The sequence below is a fragment of the Bombina bombina genome, chromosome 2 (assembly GCF_027579735.1).
Source record: "Bombina bombina isolate aBomBom1 chromosome 2, aBomBom1.pri, whole genome shotgun sequence".
In the NCBI taxonomy this organism is placed as follows: Eukaryota; Metazoa; Chordata; class Amphibia; order Anura; family Bombinatoridae; genus Bombina; species Bombina bombina.
The window spans coordinates 360,718,171-360,738,458 of NC_069500.1; the positions used below are offsets into that span (position 1 = coordinate 360,718,171).

The 20,288-nt window shown below is 37.4% G+C and overlaps 1 protein-coding gene across 1 annotated transcript in view; it reads left to right on the forward strand.

Moving 5' to 3' along the window:
- Positions 1 to 20,288, forward strand: part of KNTC1 (kinetochore associated 1) — a 1,377,837-nt gene that overhangs the window by 513,078 nt on the left and 844,471 nt on the right. The window contains exons 31-32 of the mRNA XM_053701768.1: positions 16,945 to 17,064; positions 20,046 to 20,118. Coding sequence (XP_053557743.1) covers positions 16,945 to 17,064; positions 20,046 to 20,118 — 193 coding nt within the window. The remainder of the gene's footprint in view (positions 1 to 16,944; positions 17,065 to 20,045; positions 20,119 to 20,288) is intronic.

The window sequence follows — 20,288 nt, forward strand, 5'->3', positions numbered from 1 at the left end:
GCCATCTTTGATATTATTAGAGTTGATGTCAGGTATATGTCTTTAGCTATTTTAGCTAGAAGAGCTTTATGGCTTAAAACTTGGAATGCAGATATGTCTTCTAAGTCAACTTTGTTTTCCCTTTCTTTCCAAGGTAATAAATTGTTTGGTTCCCAGTTGGATTCTATTATTTCAACTGTTACTGGGGGGAAAGGAACTTTTTTACCTCAGGATAAAAAATCTAAAGGTAAATATAGGGCTGCTAATCGTTTTCGTTCCTTTCGTCAGAATAAGGAACAGAAGCCTGATCCTTCCCCTAAAGGAACGGTTTCTGTTTGGAAACCATCTCCAGTCTGGAATAAATCCAAGCCTTTCAGAAAGCCAAAGCCAGCTCCCAAGTCCACATGAAGGTGCGGCCCTCATTCCAGCACAGCTGGTAGGGGGCAGATAACGATTTTTCAAAGAAATTTAGATCAATTCGATTCACAGTCTTTGGATTCAGAGCATTGTTTCACAAGGGTACAGAATAGGTTTCAAGGTAAGGCCTCCTGCAAGATGATTTTTTCTTTCTCGCATTCCAATAAACCCAGTGAAGGCTCAAGCATTTCTGAAATGTGTTTCAGATCTAGAGTTGGCTGGAGTAATTGTGCCAGTTCCAGTTCTGGAACAGGGTCTGGGGTTTTACTCAAATCTATTCATTGTACCAAAGAAGGAGAATTCCTTCAGAACAGTTCTGGATTTAAAAATATTGAATCGTTATGTAAGGATACCAACATTCAAAATGGTAACTATAAGGACTATTCTGCTTTTTGTTCAGCAAGGGCATTATATGTCCACAATAGATTTACAGGATGCATATCTGCATATTCCGATTCATCCAGATCACTTTCAGTTTCTGAGATTCTCTTTTCTAGACAAGCATTACCAGTTTGTGGCTCTGCCATTCGGCCTAGCAACAGCTCCAAGGATTTTTTCAAAGGTTCTCGGTGCCCTTCTATCTGTAATCAGAGAACAGGGTATTGTGGTATTTCCTTATTTGGACGATATCTTGGTAATTGCTCAGTCTTCACATTTAGCAGAAATTCATACGAATCGACTTGTGTCGTTTCTTCAAGAACATGGTTGGAGGATCAATTTACCAAAGAGTTCATTGATTCCTCAGACAAGGGTAAACTTTTTGGGTTTCCAAATAGATTCAGTGTCCATGACTTTGTCTCTGACGGACAAGAGACATCTGAAATTGGTTTCAGCTTGTCGAAACCTTCAGTCTCAATCATTCCCTTCGGTAGCCTTATGCATGGAAATTCTAGGTCTTATGACTGCTGCATCGGACGCGATCCCCTTTGCTCGTTTTTACATGCGACCTCTTCAGCTTTGTATGCTGAACCAGTGGTGCAGGGATTATACAAAGATATCACAGTTAATATCTTTAAATCCGATTGTACGACACTCTCTGACGTGGTGGACAGATCACCATCGTTTAGTTCAAGGGGCTTCTTTTGTTCTTCCAACCTGGACTGTGATCTCAACAGATGCGAGTCTGACAGGTTGGGGAGCTGTATGGGGGTCTCTGACAGCGCAGGGGGTTTGGGAATCTCAGGAGGCGAGATTACCAATCAACATTTTGGAACTCTGTGCGATTTTCAGAGCTCTTCAGTCGTGGCCTCTTCTGAAGAGAGAATCGTTCATTTGTTTTCAGACGGACAATGTCACAACCGTGGCATATGTCAATCATCAAGGGGGGACTCACAGTCCTCTGGCTATGAAAGAAGTATCTCGGATACTTGTATGGGCGGAATCCAGCTCCTGTCTAATTTCTGCGGTTCACATCCCAGGTATAGACAATTGGGAAGCGGATTATCTCAGTCGCCAAACGTTACATCCGGGCGAATAGTCTCTTCACCCAGAGGTATTTCTTCAGATTGTTCAAATATGGGGACTTCCAGAAATAGATCTGATGGCCTCTCATCTAAACAAGAAACTTCCCAGGTATCTGTCCAGATCCAGGGATCCTCAGGCAGAGGCAGTGGATGCATTGTCACTTCCTTGGAAGTATCATCCTGCCTATATCTTTCCGCCTCTAGTTCTTCTTCCAAGAGTGATCTCCAAAATTCTAAAAGAGCGTTCGTTTGTTCTGCTGGTGGCTCCAGCATGGCCTCACAGGTTTTGGTATGCGGATCTTGTTCGGATGGCTACTTGCCAACCTTGGACTCTTCCGTTAAGACCAGACCTTCTTTCTCAAGGTCCTTTTTTCCATCAGGATCTCAAATCATTACATTTGAAGGTATGGAGATTGAACGCTTGATTCTCAGTCATAGAGGTTTCTCTGACTCTGTAATTAATACTATGTTACAGGCTCGTAAATCTGTGTCTAGGAAGATATATTATCGAGTCTGGAAGACTTACATTTCTTGGTGTTCTTCTCATCAATTTTCCTGGCATTCTTTTAGAATTCCTAGAATTTTACAGTTTCTTCAGCATGGTCTGGATAAAGGCTTGTCTGCAAGTTCCTTGAAAGGACAAATTTCTGCTCTTTCTGTGCTGTTTCACAGAAAGATTGCTAATCTTCCTGATATTCATTGTTTTGTACAGGGTTTGGTTCGTATAAAACCTGTCATTAAGTCAATCTCTCCTCCTTGGAGTTTGAATTTGGTTCTGGGGGCTTTACAAGCTCCTCCGTTTGAACCTATGCATTCTCTGGATATTAAATTACTTTATTGGAAAGTGTTGTTCCTTTTGGCCATCTCTTCTGCTAGAAGAGTTTCTGAGTTATCTGCTCTTTCTTGTGAATCTCCTTTTCTGATTTTTCATCAGGATAAGGCGGTGTTGCGGACTTCATTTAAATTTTTACCTAAAGTTGTGAATTCTAACAACATTAGTAGAGAAATTGTGGTTCCTTCATTGTGTCCTAATCCTAAGAATTCTAAGGAAAGATCGTTGCATTCTTTGGATGTAGTTAGAGCTTTGAAATATTATGTTGAAGCTACTAAAGATTTCCGAAAGACTTCTAGTCTATTTGTTATCTTTTCCGGCTCCAGGAAAGGTCAGAAGGCCTCTGCCATTTCTTTGGCGTCTTGGTTAAAGTCTTTGATTCATCATGCTTATGTCGAGTCGGGTAAAACTCCGCCTCAAAGGATTATAGCTCATTCTACTAGGTCAGTTTCTACTTCCTGGGCGTTTAGGAATGAAGCTTCGGTTGATCAGATTTGCAAAGCAGCAACTTGGTCTACTTTGCATACTTTTACTAAATTCTACCATTTTGATGTGTTTTCTTATTCTGAAGCAGTTTTTGGTAGAAAAGTACTTCAGGCAGCTGTTTCAGTTTGATTCTTCTGCTTATAATTTCAGTTTTTTTCATTATAAGATTAAAACTTTATTTTGGAGTGTGGATTATTTTTCAGCGGAATTGTCTGTCTTTATTTTATCCCTCCCTCTCTAGTGACTCTTGCGTGGAAGTTCCACATCTTGGGTATTTATTATCCCATACGTCACTAGCTCATGGACTCTTGCTAATTACATGAAAGAAAACATAATTTATGTAAGAACTTACCTGATAAATTCATTTCTTTCATATTAGCAAGAGTCCATGAGGCCCACCCTTTTTTGTGGTGGTTATGATTTTTTTGTATAAAGCACAATTATTCCAATTCCTTATTTTTTATGCTTTCGCACTTTTTTCTTATCACCCCACTTCTTGGCTATTCGTTAAACTGATTTGTGGGTGTGGTGAAGGGTGTATTTATAGGCATTTTGAGGTTTGGGAAACTTTGCCCCTCCTGGTAGGAATGTATATCCCATACGTCACTTGCTCATGGACTCTTGCTAATATGAAAGAAATGAATTTATCAGGTAAGTTCTTACATAAATTATGTTTTTTTCTAAATTCTATAAGATTGATACTTTGCCTCGGCTGAGGTTTCTTTTGGGAGAATGGTTCTACAAGCAGTGGTGCCTTCTTTTTAGGTTACCTGTCTTGCCCTCCCGTATCATCTGTGTCCTCTAGCTTGGGTATGGATTCCCAACAGTAAATAATGATGATCAGTGGACTCACCTTGCCATTAGAAAGAAAACAAAATTCATGTTTACCTGATAAATGTATTTATTTCTTGACACAGTGAGTCCACTGCCCTCCCTGTTTTCAGACAGTTTTTTTTTAATTTAAACCTCAGGCACTTCTGCAACTTGTGTTATTTCCTTTTCTTTTTTTCCTTTGGTCGAATGACTTGGGTTTGTGGGAAGGCAAGTGATACTTAACAGCTCTACTGTGGTGCTCTTTGCCTCCTCCTGCTGGCCAGGAATGATATTTCCCACCGTAATTGATGATGATCCGTGGACTCACTGTGTCAAGAAATAAAAAAATGTATCAGGTAAACATAAATTTTGTTTTCTATGAGTACAATCTACTGTTATTGCTTCTCAGTCTAATGTACCTGATATTCCTGCAGATGTAATTTTTTTTATTGCTGCAGCCTTAGAGAAGGTTATGACTGCTATTCTGCCTTCAAATAAACGTAAAAGGTCTTTCCAAACTTGTCATAAATCTAATGAATTTTGTACTGACCGACAGTATACTAAAATATCCTCTACTGATTAGGGTTCCTCTGACTCGGAGGATCCTGCATCAGAGACAGAAATTGACAAATCTTCTTTATTTAAAATTCAACATATTCATTCTCTTTTAAAGGAATTATTGTTTACTGGGTATTGAGGCGTCTATTCCTCCTGATAGCAAAGCTAATAATCGTTTAAATTCTGTATTTAAGACTTCTGAGATTACTTCTGAAGTTTTTCCTATTCCAGATGCTATCTCCAATATGATTACTAAAGAATGGTCTAAACCTGGTACCTCTTTTAACCCTTCTTCTAGGTTTTAGAATTTGTATCCTTTACCTGTGGCTAGTTTAGAGTTTTGGGAAAAGGTCCCTAAGGTTGATGGGGCTATTTCCACTCTTGCCAAACGTACTACTATTCCTATAGAAGATAGTACTTCGTTTAAGGATCCTTTAGATAGGAAGCTTGAATCTTATTTTTGATGAGCATATTTACATACTGGCTATATTCTTAGACCAGCTATTTCTATGGCTGATGTTGCTGCTGCTTCAACTTTTTTTGGACAGTTTAGCCCAGCAGTTATCAGATCCTGGACTATCTAGCATTGTTGTTTTACTTCAACATGCAAATAATTATTGTTTAATTTGTGATGCTATATTTGATGTCATTAAGATTAATATCAAATCTAAGTCTTTAGCTATTCTAACTAGAAGAGCTTTATAGCTTAAATCCTGGAATGCTGACATGTTGTCTAAATCTAGATTATTATCGCTATCTTTCCAGGGTAATAATCTGTTTGGTTTTCAATTGGATTCTATTATCTTCACTATCACTGGAGGTAAGGGAGTTTTTCTGCCCCAAGACAAGAAATCTAAGGGTAGATTTATAGCTCTCAATCGTTTTTGTTCCTTTCGTCAGAATAGAGAACAAAAAACCTCTCCTTCCCCTAAGGCCTCTGGCTCTATTTGGAGACCATCTCCAAATTGGAATGAATCCAAGCCTTATAAGAAACCAAATCCAGCCCCTAAGACTGCATGGAGGTGCGGCCCTCAATCCAGTTCTTCTGGTGGGGGGCAGACTAAAGTTATTTCAAGACATTTGGACAGATTCTGTCCAAAATCAGTGGATTCAGAATATTGTTTCTCAAGGGTATCGAATAGGTTTTAGAATAAGACCTCCCATGGGAAGATACTTTCTTACTCATTTTCCAACAAACCCAGTGAAGGCTCAGGCTTTTATGAAGTACCAGTTCCTCAGCAGGAACAGGGATTGGGTTTCTATTCAAATGTATTCATTGTCCCAAAGACGGAAGATAAATTCAGACCAATCCTGGATCTGAAAACTTTAAATCGTTTTGTAAGAGTCACAACTTTTAAGATGGTGACTATAAGGACTATTCTACCTTTTGTTCAGCAAGGTCATTTCATGTCCACAATAGACTTACAGGATGCTTACCTTCACATTCCGATTCATCCAGACCACTATTGTTTTCTGAGATTCTCTTTTCTAGACAAGCATTCCCAATTTGTCGCTCTTCCATTTGGCCTAGCAACAGCACCAATAATTTTCTCGAAGGTTCTTTGTAGCCTTCTATCTGTAATCAGAGAGTTGGGTATTGCGGTGTTTCCTTATTTGGACAATATATTGGTACTAGCTCAATCTTTTCATTTAGCAGAATCTCACACAAAACAACAGTTGTTTCTTCAAAGACATGGTTGGAGGCTCAATTTACCAAAGAGTTTCTTGATTCCTCAGACAAGGGTTACCTTCTTAGGTTTCCAGATAGATTCAGTGTCCATGACTCTTTCTCTAACAGGCAAGAGACGATTAAAATTGGTCTTAGCTTGTCTAAACCTTCAGTCTCTATCATACTCTTCAGTGGCTATGTGCATGGAAGTTTTAGGTTTCATGATTGCAGCATAGGACACAATCCCTTTTGCTCGTTTTCATATGAGACCTCTGCAGCTTTGCATGATTTTACTCAGATATCACTGTTGATATACTTAAATCCCAACACTCAAATCTCTCTGACTTGGTGGTTAAACCATCACCTTATTGTTCAAGGAGCCTCCTTTGTTCGTCCTTCCTGGACTGTGATTACAACAGATGCAAGTCTTACAGGTTGGGGAGCTCTCTGGGGGTCTCTGACAGCACAAGGAGTTTCTAATCCTCAAGAGGCGAGGTTACCAATCAGTATTTTAGAACTCTGTGCTATTTTCAGAGCTCTTCAGGTTTGGCCTCTATTGAAGAGAGAACTTTACATTTGTTTTCAAATGGACAGTATCACAACAGGGGCATATGTCGATTATCAAGGGGGGACTTGCAGTCCTTTAGCAATGAAAGAAATATCTCTGATACTTTCTTGAGAGGAATCAAACTCTTGTCAAATATCTGAGATTCATATCCCAGGTGTAGATAATTGGGAAGCGGATTATTTCAGCCTTCATTCTATACATTCAGGGGAGTGGCCTCTCCATCCAGATGTTTTTTCAACTTGTACAGATGTGGGGTCTTCCAGAAATAGATCTGATGGCCTCTCGTCTGAACAAGAAAGTTCCCAGATACCTTTCCAGGTCCAGGGATCCTCAGGCGGAAATGATGGATGCTCTAGCAGTTCCCTGGTTTTACCAACCTGCTTAAATTTTTCCGCCTCTGGTTCTTCTTCCAAAGGTGAGCTCCAAAGTCATAATGTAACAATCTTATTTGTTTCTAATAGCACCAGCATGGCCTCACAGGTTTTGGTATGCAGACCTTGTTCGAATGTCCAGTTGCCAGCATTGGTCACTTCCTATAAAACCAGAACTTCTGTCTCAAGGCCCAGTTTTCCATCAGGTTCTCAAATCTCTATATTTAAAGGCATGGAAATTGAACGCTTAGTTCTTAGTCATAGAGGTTTCTCTGACTCTGTAATTAACACTATGATACTGTCAGGGTGCCAGGAATCAGACTGAGACGAGAAGTGCAAAAATAATCACACCTTTATTAATAGCAACAAATAATAAAAAGTCCACAAGCAAATAACAAGCCAGAAATCAAAACCAGAGCTGGTAGTCAGACGAGCCGAGTCAGGAGCCAAAGCGAATAGTCAGACGAGCCGAGTCAGGAGCCAAAACGAGTAGTCAGACGAGCTGGAATCAGGAACAAGGAGAACAGCAGAGTCAGGAACAAGCCAGGGATCAGGAACCAGGAAGGACGTCAGACAGCCAGGTAATACACAGGAGCTCTAACAAACAGGTCTGAGACAACGCAAGGGAAAAGCATACTGAACAGAGGCCCTTTCAATAATAAGTGATGACATCACAATTCTGAGACGGCATCCTGTCTCACACTGATGATGTACACCAGTCTGGCCATAAAAGGAAGTGCAGGAAATGAGCAGCATCACACAGTATGCACCAGAGTCAGCAAGAGAGGTGAGTAAAATGGCTGCCAGCAGCACATGGCAAACAAACAGGGAAAAAAAACCTGACAGATACAGGCTCGTAAGTCTATTTCAAGGAAGATTTATCATAGGGTTTGGAAAACCTATATTTAATGGTGTTCCACTCGTATTATTCTTGGCATTCATTTACAATTCCTAGGATTTTACAGTTTCCTTAGGATGGTTTGGATAAAAGTTTGTCTGCAAATATTTTGAAAGGACAAATATATATGCTCTTTCTATCTTATTTCATAGAAAGATTGCTAAGCTTCCTGTTATTCACCATTTTGTTCAGGCTTTGATTCGTATCAAGCCTGTTATTTAATCAATTTCTCATTCTTGGAGTCTCAATTTGGTTTTAAAGATTTTGCAGGCTCCTCCTTTTGAGCCTATGCATTCTCTGGATATCACATTACTTTCTTGGAAAGTTTTATTTCTTTTGGCTATATCTTCTGCTAGAAGAGTTTCTGAATTGTCTGCTCTCTCTTGCAAGACTCCTTATCTTATTTTCCATCTAGATAAAGCTGTTTTGCAGACTTCGTTCAAATTTTTGCCTAAGGTTATGAATTCTATCAACATCAATAGGGAAATGATTTTCCTTCCTTGTGTCATAATCCTAAGAATTCTCTTGAAAGGTCTTTACATTCTTTGAATGTGGTAAGAGCTTTGAAATATTATGTTGAGGCTACTAAAGATTTCAGAAATACTTCTAGTCTATTTATTTCCTTGGCATCTTGGTTGAAGCTTTTGATTCACAAAGCCTATTTGGAGGCGGGGCAGTCTCCACCTCAGCGTATTACAGCTCATTCTACTAGATCAGTCGCCACATTTTTTGCTTTCAAGAATGAAGCTTCAGTTGATCAAATTTGCAAAGCAGCAACTTGGTCTTCTTTGCATACATTTACATACATTCATACATTTTGATGTGTTTGCTTCTTCGGAAGCAGCCTTTGGTAGAAAGGTTATTCAGGCAGCTGTCTCAGTTTCATTCTAATGCCTATGATTTGAGTTCTTTTTTTTTTTTAAATTTTTCAGAAAACTTAAAGGGACACTGAACCCACAATTTTTCTTTTGTGATTCAGATAGAGTATGAAATTTTAAGCAACTTTCTTATTTACTCCTATTATCAAATTTTCCTCATTCTCTTGGTATCTTTATTTGAAATGCAAGAATGTAAGTTTAGATGCCGGACCATTTTTGGTGAACAACCTGGGTGGTTCTTGCTGATTGGTGGATAAATTTATCCACCAATAAAAAAGTGCTGTTCATAGTTCTGAACCAAAAAACAACCTTAGATGCCTTATTTTTCAAATAAAGATAGCAAGAGTACGAAGAAAAATTGATAATAGGAGTAAATTAGAAAGTTGCTTAAAATTGGATGCTCTATCTGAATAACGAAAGAACAAATTTGGGTTCAGTGTACCTTTAATTATTTTTTGGGATTTAATTTCTCAGTGGAAATAGCTGTTTTTATTTTATCCCTCCCTCTCTAGTTTCTCGTGGGCTTCCACATCTTGGGTATTATATCCCATACGTCACTAGCTCATGGACTCTTGCCACTTAAATGAAAGAAAACATAATTTATTTAAGAACTTACCTGATAAATGAGACCCACCCAATATTTAGGGGATTATGATTTTTTTTTTTAATATATAAAGCACTTTATTTATCCTGTTCTTCTTTTTTATGCTGTTTATTCCTTTTATACCTCACTATTTTGGCTCTACGTTTAACTGAGGTATGAGTGAGGTGGGAGGTGTATTTATATGCATTTGAGGTTTGGGAAACTTTACCACACCTGGTAGGAATGTATATCCCATAGGTCACTAGCTCATGGACTCTTGCCACTATGAAAGAAATTAATTTATCAGCCAAGTTCTTGCATAAATTATGTTTTTGCATTTCATTGCCCCATTTTATCTTTACTGATTTTTTTCGTAAAATGAGTAGAGTCCATAGGTATCCATAACATGTGGGATATATTTCTTTCATGTAATTAGCAAGAGTCCATGAGCTAGTGACGTATGGGATATACATTCCTACCAGGAGGGGCAAAGTTTCCCAAACCTCAAAATGCCTATAAATACACCCCTCACCACACCCACAATTCAGTTTTACAAACTTTGCCTCCCGTGGAGGTGGTGAAGTAAGTTTGTGCTAGATTCTTCGTTGATATGCGCTTTGCAGCAGGCTGGAGCCCGGTTTTCCTCTCAGAGTGCAGTGAATGTCAGAGGGATGTGAAGAGAGTATTGCCTATTTGAATACCATGGTCTCCTTCTACAGGATCTATTTTATAGGTTCTCTGTTATCGGTCGTAGAGATTTCTTCTCCTACCTCCCTTTTCAGATCGACGATATACTCTAATATACCATTACCTATACTGATTCTCGTTTCAGTACTGGTTTGGCTATCTACTATATGTAGATGAGTGTCTTGGGGTAAGTAATTCTTATTTCTATTTATGACACTCAAAGCTATGGTTGGGCACTTTATATGTAAAGTTCTAAATATATGTCTATAAACTTATATTTGCCTTGATTCAGGATAATCAGTATTCCTTTAAAATTCAGACTGTCAGTTTCATTATTTGGGATAATGCATTTCAAATTATTTTTTCTTTACCTTGAAAATTTTTCAATTGACCATTTTTTCCTGCGTGCTGTTAGGCTCGCGGGGGCAGAAAATGTTTCTTTTTATTGCGTCGTTTTTGGCGCAGACTTTTTTGGCGCAAAAATTTGTCATTTCCGGCGCCGTAGTTGACGCCGGAAGTTGTATTCTGTTAATGTCATTTTTTGACGCATGCGTATTCAGACATTTTGTGCGCAAAAAAATGTGGGCGTCCGTTTCGGCGTCAGAGGATGTGGCGTCATTTTTGGCGCCAAATATATGGGCGTTGTATTTGGCGCCAATAATGTGGGCGTCGTATTTGGCGCCAAAAAATGTGGGCATCTTTTTTGTTCCACTTTTTTTCTTCACATTATTTAAACCTCACTTTTTTATTGCTTCTGGTTTCTAGAAGCTTATTATTTTGCATTCTTTCCCATTCCTGAAACTGTCATTTAAAGAATTTGATAATTTTGCTTTAAATTTTGTTTTTTTCTATTACATATTGCAAGATTTCACTGTTCCTGTTTCAAAACATACTAAGGGATTCCGTTGACTGAGTTCAGTCCTACCAAAGCTAAGTTCATTTATTTTCAATGTTATGAATGTTTATCTTTAGCTATGGTTTCTTATAAGTTTCATGTTAAACTTTTATATGCAGAATCCATTAGTATTTATGCTTTATATATTGCTATTCTTTTTACATCTTATGTACAAGAAATACTTAGAAGATTTATAAGAATATATTTCTGATTCTTTTTTAAAGGCTTTGTCTGACTTCGTGCCTTCTAATAAAATTTTTAGGTCTTTTTTCAAACTTCTTTTTTAATTATTGAAGTTTCAAATGTCCAACATACTAATTTATCCTTCTCTGATGATGTTTTTTTCTCATTCAGAATTTTCTTCATCATATATTGACACTAACAAATCTAATTTTTTTATTAAAGTACATTTGTTCTTTGTTGAAAGGTGTTGATTATTTTGGTTATTAAGGTATCTAGTTCTTTTTCAAGACTAGCTAACATTTTATTTCTGCTTATTTATTCTTCTGTGTTTTCAGAGGTTTTTTTCCAGTTCCTCATACTAGGGAATAGAATAGGCTGAGAATTTTCTTTTATTCCTTTTTCAAAGGTTTTAAACTATATTCTTTGCCGGCAGTTAAATTCAATTTTGAAGGGTTCTCCAATTTATTGGGGCTATCTATACTCCTACTAATTATGCTATTGTTTCTATAGCAAAATAGTATTTATTTTTCCTTTAGATGGTTGTATCTTATTTATGGAAAATTATTTAGTTTCAGGTACTTTTCTTGGACCTGTGATTTATTTGGATGATGTTGCAATTGCTTAATTTTTTCTGTTTACTTTAAGATCAAGTATCAGATTATGATTTATTTTAGCATTGTTAAAGGGACAACATTTACTAGACTAGGTGCTGTTGCATTTGTCTTGTTGTTTTGCATTTATTGATTATGCAAGTCCAGTATATTGACTGGTCCTTTAACTGGTCTATCATGCTAATAATTTCATTTGTGTCTTCATTTTATTGAATATTTTCGCAAATGAGGTTTAATCTATGTCTTTAGCTGTTTTAGCTAGAAGAATTTTGTGATTTCTAAAAATCCATATTTCTTTTGTTCTAAGATAATCAATTATTTGTTTTATAATTGGATTCCATTCTTAACTGTTACTCTGGGCTTCAAGATTGAGTTCTAAGACTAAAACTTTAAGCTTATATTAGTTTGGTTGTTCTTATTAAGGAACGAATTCCTGAATTCTTTCCCAAGTAACATGTTTTTAATTGGAAATTTTTCAATTCAAAATCAGCTCCCTAAAATTGTGATGTACGCGCCGTATTCCAGCTCGGCTGGTAAGGGGCAGGTTAGACTTTTTTGAAATTTATTTGGTTCTATTCGGTCCAAATTTCTTTGATTTTGGGTACAGAATAAGTTCAGAATAAACCGTCTGTGAGAAGTCTTTTTTCTCTATTATATTCCAGCTATTCCAGTAAGGCTAACACTTTATTTAAGTGTGTTTCGGTCCTATATATTTTGGGTACTGTTGAAGCATGGCTGATCACCCGTGGGGTTCAAGCGCTGCTCAGACCTGGAATCTTCTGGGGTATTTCTTCCAGTTCCATTTTTAGGAACTGGGTTTTGGAGTTTTATTCAAACTATTCTGCGTTTTTTTGGTCAGTGATAGCATTATTTGTTTTCATTAGATACATTAAATGCATATTTTCATTTTTCTGTTTTCATTCAGATTATTTTCTGAGGATGCGGAATCTCATATGATTCACTTTGTTCTTCCAAGACATAGTTAGAGGATCTTTTTTTCAAAAGCTCTTGATTCCTCACACAAGGGTCACCTTTTTTAGGTTTCCAGATAGTTTGTATCACTGTCTTTGTCTCTATCAGACAAGGGACAATTTTATTGGGTTCCGTCTGTCGGTACCTTTAGTCTCTATTATTTCCTTCAGTTGCTATATATGCATAGAAGTTTTAGGTCTTATGACCACAGCATTGGATTCAATTCCCTTTGCTCATTTTCAATAGAAAGAACCTTTCCAGTTATTTATGCTGAATTATGGTGCAGGGATTCTAGGATTTCACATTTTAAATCTTCGAATCCTAATATTTATCTATCTTGATTTGGTGGTTAAGATCACCATCATTTAGTTCTACAGGTCTCTTCGTTTCTTTCAACCTGGACCATGATCTCTACAGATGTGAGTCTTTTTGGTTGGGAGGCTGTCTGAGGATCTCTGTCAGCACAAGGGGTTTGGAAATCTCAGGAGGCGAGATTACCATTTGATATTTTAGAACTCTGTGCATTCTCAGAGTTTTTCAGTTAGTTTCTTTTGAAGAAGAGATGTTTATTGTCTTTCAGACAATATCACAACTATGGTGTATGTAAATCATCAGGGTGGAACTATCAGTCCTTAGGCTGTGACAGAAGTGTCTCGGATATTAGCTTGGGCTAATTCCAGCTCCTATCTAAATTCTGTGGTTTTTTCCCCAGGTATAGATATTTGGGAAGCGGATTATCTCTGTTAATCAAGCTTTACATCCGGGAAAATGGTCTCTCATACCCAGATATGTTTTTCAATTTTTCAGATGTGAGCATTTCTAGAAATAGTTCTGTTGGCATCTCATCTGAATAAAGAACTTCCCAGGGGCCTATTCAGGTCCGGGGATCCTCAGGCGGAAGTAGTGTATGCATTGACATTCCTTTGGAATTATCTTTTTGCCTATTTCTTTCCGCCTCTAGTTCTTCTTCCAAAGTGATTTCCAAAATTCTTATGGAGTATTTGTTTGTTCTGCTGGTGGCTCCAGCATGGCCTCTCAGGTTTTGGTATGCGGATCTCATTCGGATGGCCAGTTGCAAACCTTGGACACTTCCGTTTAAACCAGACCTTCTTTCTCAAGGCCCATTTTTTCCATCAGGATCTCAAATCATTAAATTTGAAGGGATGAAGATTGAACGCTTGATTTTTAGTCATAGAGGTTTCTCTGACTCATTGATTATTACTATGTTTCAGGCTCGTAAATCTGTCTCTAGAAAGATTTATTATCGAGTCTGGAAGACCTACTTTTCTTGGCATTCTTTTAAAATTCATAGAATTTTATAATTTTTTCAGGTTGGTTTGGATAAGGTTTTGTCTTCAGTTCTTTGATAGGACAAATCTCTACTCTTTCTGTTCTTTTTTCACAGAAAGATTGCTAATCATCCTGATATTCATTGTTTTGTACAGGCTTTGGTCCGTATCAAGCCTGTCATTAATTCAATCTCTCCTCTTTGGAGTCTCAATTTGGTGCTGAGGGCTTTACAGGCTCTTCCGTTTGAGCCTATGCATTTTCTGAACATTAAATTACTTTCTTGAAAAAGTATTGTTCCTTTTGGTTATTTCTTCTGCTAGAAGAGTTTTTGAGTTATCTGCTCTTTTTTGTGAATATCCTTTTCTGATTTTTCATCAGGATAAGGCAGTGTTACTTCCTGATATTCATCATTTTGTTCAGGTTTTGATTCGTATCAAACCTGTCATTAAGCCAATTTCTCCTCCTTGGAGTCTTAATTTGGTTCTGAAGGCTTTTCAGGCTCTCTATTTGAGCATATGCTTGTTCTGGACATTAATTACTTTCATGGAAAGTATTGTTCTTTTTGGACATCTCTTCAGCTAGAACAGTTTTTGAATTATCTGTTCTTTCTTGTGAGTTTCCTTTTTCTGATTTTTTCATCAGGATAAGGTGGTTTTTGCTGTCCTCATTTCAATTCTTACCTAAAGTTGTAAATTCTAACAACATTAGCGAGGAATTATTGTTTTCCTAAAACTTGTTTGGTGAGATTCTTACTTTCTTTGGATATGGTAAGAGTTTTTTGAATTTCTATGTTGAAGCTATTCAGATTTCAGATAGACTTCTAGTCTATTTGTTATCTTTTCTGGTTTTAGGAAGGTCAAAAGGCTTCTGCCTTTTATTTGGCATCTTGCTTAAACTTTTGTTTCATCATGCTTATTTGGAGTCTGGTGGATTCCCGCCTCGGAGGATTACGGCTCATTCTACTAGGTAAGTTTCTACTTCCTGGACTTTTTAAGAATGAAGCTTCTGTTGATCAGATTTGCAAAGGAATGACTTGGTCTTCTTTGCATACTTTTACTATGTTCTACCATTTTGATGTTTTCTCTTATTTAGAAGCAGTTTTGGTAGAATGGTACTTCAGGCAGCTGTTTCAGTTTGATTCTTCTGCTTATAATTTCAATTTTTTTCGTTATAAAAATTGAAACTTTTTTGATTTGGGTAGTGGATTAATTTTTCAGCGGAATTGGCTGTCTTTATTTTAGCCCTCCCTCTCTAGTGACTCTTGCGTGGAAGTTCCACATCTTGGGTATTTGCTATCCCATACGTCACTAGCTCATGGACTCTTGCTAATTACATGAAAGAAAACATAATTTATGTAAGAACTTACCTGATAAATTCATTTCTTTCATATTAGCAAGAGTCCATGAGGCCCACCCCTTTTTTTGTGGTGGTTATGATTTTTTGTATAAAGCACAATTATTCCAATTCCTTATTTTTTGATGCTTTTGCTCCTTTCTTATCACCCCACTTCTTGGCTATTCGTTAAACTGAATTGTGGGTGTGGTGAGGGGTGTATTTATAGGCATTTTGAGGTTTGGGAAACTTTGCCCCTCCTGGTAGGAATGTATATCCAATACGTCACTAGCTCATGGACTCTTGCTAATATGAAAGAAATTAATTTATCAGGTAAGCTCTTACATAAATTATGTTTTTCTGCCACTAAGAGAAAGTCAAGAACCCTCACAAGAGCTTGTCTCATGCAACCAGTCGATGTTTCATCAGGCTTCATGATGAAACGTCCACTGGTTGGATTAGAAACGCGTTGCTAGTATTTTATATTTTAATAAAGTACGTTTTTACACTTACCACTTGCTGCCAGACCTCTTTCTACCCACTGAACTATTTTTGGATTGCTGGGACTACCTGGTTTACCGGGTATCGGTCTACTGGCTGACTGTTTGACCCCAGTTTGCCTCTAGTGCACCAAGGGAGGTGCTTCACCAAATGTGAGTACATCTATCACCACATACTGTAACATTGTTCCTATAATACTAGGCCATATTGGCACTGTATCTGTTTATACCATCTACAAATTGCTGATTAGCTATTGGAGATTAGTCTGCTGGGTGACTATTGATCCCAGGCCGTGTCCTCTACACCTCTAGGGGTGTCTCACCAAATGTGAGTGCGGTTTTACTCTGATACTTGCTTATATATCTTACCATACAATATTGGGCCATGTAGTTATTTTGTCAATATTTAAACAACTAATGAAACTTTAATACATCTGCATGTTATTCTCAGACTAATATTTTCTTTGAATGCATTGTTCTAGCTAGCATTTATTTAGTGTGTAATGTCCCTTTAAGTACTCTCAGAGTTTTATAAATCTTTGCCTCCTTTTGGCAAGGAGTTGAATTGCCAGTAATAATGGCTCATGGACTCTCACAACCATTATATAAGTTAATTTATATAGGTAAGCATAAATTGTTATTTTTAAACTCATCCAAACTAAATTTACGATTCTTTCATAAAGCTCCTATATTAATTTTGTTTGCTTTCACATGTTGTTTTTGTATATGCAGAACTATAATATTATGGGAGGTAAGATTTTAAAAGTTGTCAGCCTTATTTTCTATCACAGACTGTAAGCTCCAAAAAGAGCCTGAAATGTTTTCGTACCTTGCTATAAATAATACATTTCTTTCTTTCACATCAGAGATATGAATATTTTTTTTTTTAATATTAGATAACAAGAATAATTCCTGATTTTTTTTTTAAAACAACGTTCTGCTGCATGCTGTATTTACAGGGAGAGGAATGTCTGAATCTTTTGAAATCACTTTCCCCACCTGAAACAGAAATAACAGTTGAAAGATTGTCATTATGGGCAAGGATAGCACTGCAGGAGAATCCTGGTAATTCAGAAGAGGTAATTTTACCCAAAGTGTTTAAATTAACAATGTTTTTGTTTAGACCAAAATTAATAGCAGATTATGTATTTAAAACCTTTAGAGCCCTAAGACCAGTGATCTGTAATGTGACCCTCATGCTTTTATATTTGACCTCTCACTTAACAACCTCCGCTGCTACTCTACCTATCTTTCTGCTAGATTACGAGTCTTGCGTTAGCCGTAAAAAGCAGCGTTGAGAGGTCCCAACGCTGCTTTTTAACGCCCGCTGGTATTACGAGTCTGGCAGGTACAGGTGTACAGCTCACTTTTCTTCTGCAACTCGAGCTTACCGCAAATCCCCTTACGTAAATTGCGTATCCTATCTTTTTAATGGGATTTGCCTAACGCCGGTATTACGAGTCTTGGAAGAAGTGAGCGGTAGACTCTCTCCTGTCAAGACTCCTACCACATTTAAAAGTCAGTAGTTAAGAGTTTTATGGGCTAACGCCGTAACATAAAACTCTTAACTAAAGTGCAAAAAAGTACACTAACACTCATAAACTACCTATTAACCCCTAAACCGAGCCCCCACCACCACATCGGAAACACTTAAATAAAGTTTTTAACCCCTAATCTGCCGACCGGACATCACCGCCACTTTAATAAATATATTAACCCCTAAACCGCCGCACTCCAGCCTTGCAAACACTAGTTAAATTTTCCCGACGAATGAAGGTTCCTTTAAATGATGTCATCCAAGATGGCGTCCCTTGAATTCCGATTGGCTGATAGGATTCTATCAGCCAATCGGAATTAAGGTATAAAAAATCCTATTGGCTGATGCAATCAGACAATAGGATTGAAGTTCAATCCTATTGGCTGATCCAATCAGCCAATAGGATTGAGCTCGCATTCTATTGGCTGTTCCAATCAGCCAATAGAATGCAAGCTCAATTCTATTGGCTGATGGGATCAGCCAATAGGAGTTTTTCTACCTTAATTCCGAATGGCTGATAGAATCCTATCAGCCAATCGGAATTCAAGGGACGCCATCTTGGATGATGTCATTTAATGGAACCTTCATTCGTCGGGAGTTGTCGGAGGAAGAGGATGCTCCGCGTCGGCTGGCTTCAAGATGGACCCGCTCCGGATGGATTAAGATAGAAGATGCCGCCTGGATGAAGACTTCTGCTCATCTGGAGGTCCTCTTCTGCCCGGATCGGATGAAGACTTCTGCCCCTCTGGAGGACCACTTGTACCCGGCTGGGTGAAGACGTCTCAAGGTAGGATGATCTTCAAGGGGGTAGTGTGGGTTTTAGAGTAGGGTTGGGTGTGTGGGTGGTGGGTTTTAATGTTGGGGGGGTATTGTATTTTATTTTTACAGGTAAAAGAGCTGATTACTTTGGGGAAATGCCCCGCAAAAAGCCCTTTTAAGGGCTATTTGTAATTTAGTATAGGGTAGGGAATTTTATTATTTTGGGGGGCTTTTTTATTTTATTAGGGGGATTAGATTAGGTGTAATTAGTTTAAAATTCTTGTAATTATTTTTTTATTTTCTGTAATTTAGTGGGTTTTTTGTACTTTAGTTTATTTAATTTAATTGTATTTAATTGTAGTTAGTTTAGGTAATTAATTTAATGATAGTGTAGTGTTAAGTGTAATTTAGGTTAGGATTTATTTTACAGGTATATTTGTCTTTATTTTAACTAGGATGTTATTAAATAGTTAATAACTATTTAATAACTATTCTACCTAGTTAAAATAAACACGAAGTTGCCTGTAAAATAAAAAAAAATCCTAAGCTAGCTACAATGTAACTATTAGTTATATTGTAGCTACCTTAGGGTTTATTTTATCGGTAAGTATTTAGTTTTAAATAGGAATAATTTATTTAATTGTAGTTATTTTATTTATATTTATTTTAATTATATTTAAGTTAGCGGGTGTTAGGGTTAGGGTTAGACTTAGGTTTAGGGGTTAATAAATTTAATATAGTAGCGGCGACGATGGGGGCGGCAGATTAGGGGTTAATAATTGTAGGTAGGTTGCGGCGACGTTGTGGTGGGGCAGAGTAGGGGTTAATAAATAAAAAGTAGGTGTCGGCGATGTTGGGGGCAGCAGATTAGGGGTTCATAAGTATAATGTAGGTAGCGGCGGTGTCCGAAGCGGCAGATTAGGGGTTAATGATATAATGTAGGTGGCGACGATGTCGGGGGTGGCAGAGTAGGGGTTAATAAATAAAAAGTAGGTGTCGGCGATGTTGGGGGCAGCAGATTAAGGGTTCATAAGTATAATGTAGGTATGGGCGTTGTCCGGAGCGGCAGATTAATCGTTAATAATATAATGTAGGTGGCGACAATGTCATGGGCGGCAGATTAGGGGTTAATAAGTGTAATATTAGGGGTGTTTAGACTCGGGGTTCATGTTAGGGTGTTAGGTGTAGACATAACTTTTCTTTCCCCATAGGAATCAATGGGGCTGCGTTAGAAGCTGAACGCTGCTTTTTTGCAGGTGTTAGTTTTTTTTTCAGCCCGATCTGCCCCATTGATTCCTATGGGGAAATTGTGCACGAGCACGTTTTGCTAGCTCTCCGCTACCGTAAGTAATGCTGTTATTGAGGTGAGATAACGTTTTGCTCTACTCTCACCTTTTTGCGGCTAACGCCGGGTTTAAAAAAAAACCCGTAATACCAGCCTTGTCTTAAGTGAGCGTTGAAGAAAAAAAAATGCTCGTTAGCAACGCACCCCTGTTACTGCAAAACTCGTAATCTCTGTGATTATTTGCATAGGGCACCACTTTAATGAAACTAATTCATTGGTGTACTTTTAGTGTGGGTCTTTTTTCATTTTTTTATTGTGCTAAGCGACTGCTCAACTTATCCCTTCAAATGAAATGGTTGGACATCCCTTATTTTAAAGTATATAATATTTCTAGTATCTGAGAAAATATTTATTTTTCACCAAGGAAAAATATATTAATATATGGAAACACAATTTATTTTACTTTTTTGTTTTAACAGAATAAAGAAGACCAAAAGATGATAGCAAAAACAATTGTAGAGATTCTGAAATTTCAGTTGTGTGTTCAAAAAGGTGAGCAAGTTAGGGATGATATATTTGTGGCGGTTTACAGGATTCTGTGTTCATGATATGAACATCATAATAGAGATTGATATTAAGTAACTGTAAATTGTTCAGTATATTTTACCTAAAAATGTTGTCATACTATGTTTTTATATTCTACTTTAAAATAAGTATCTGTG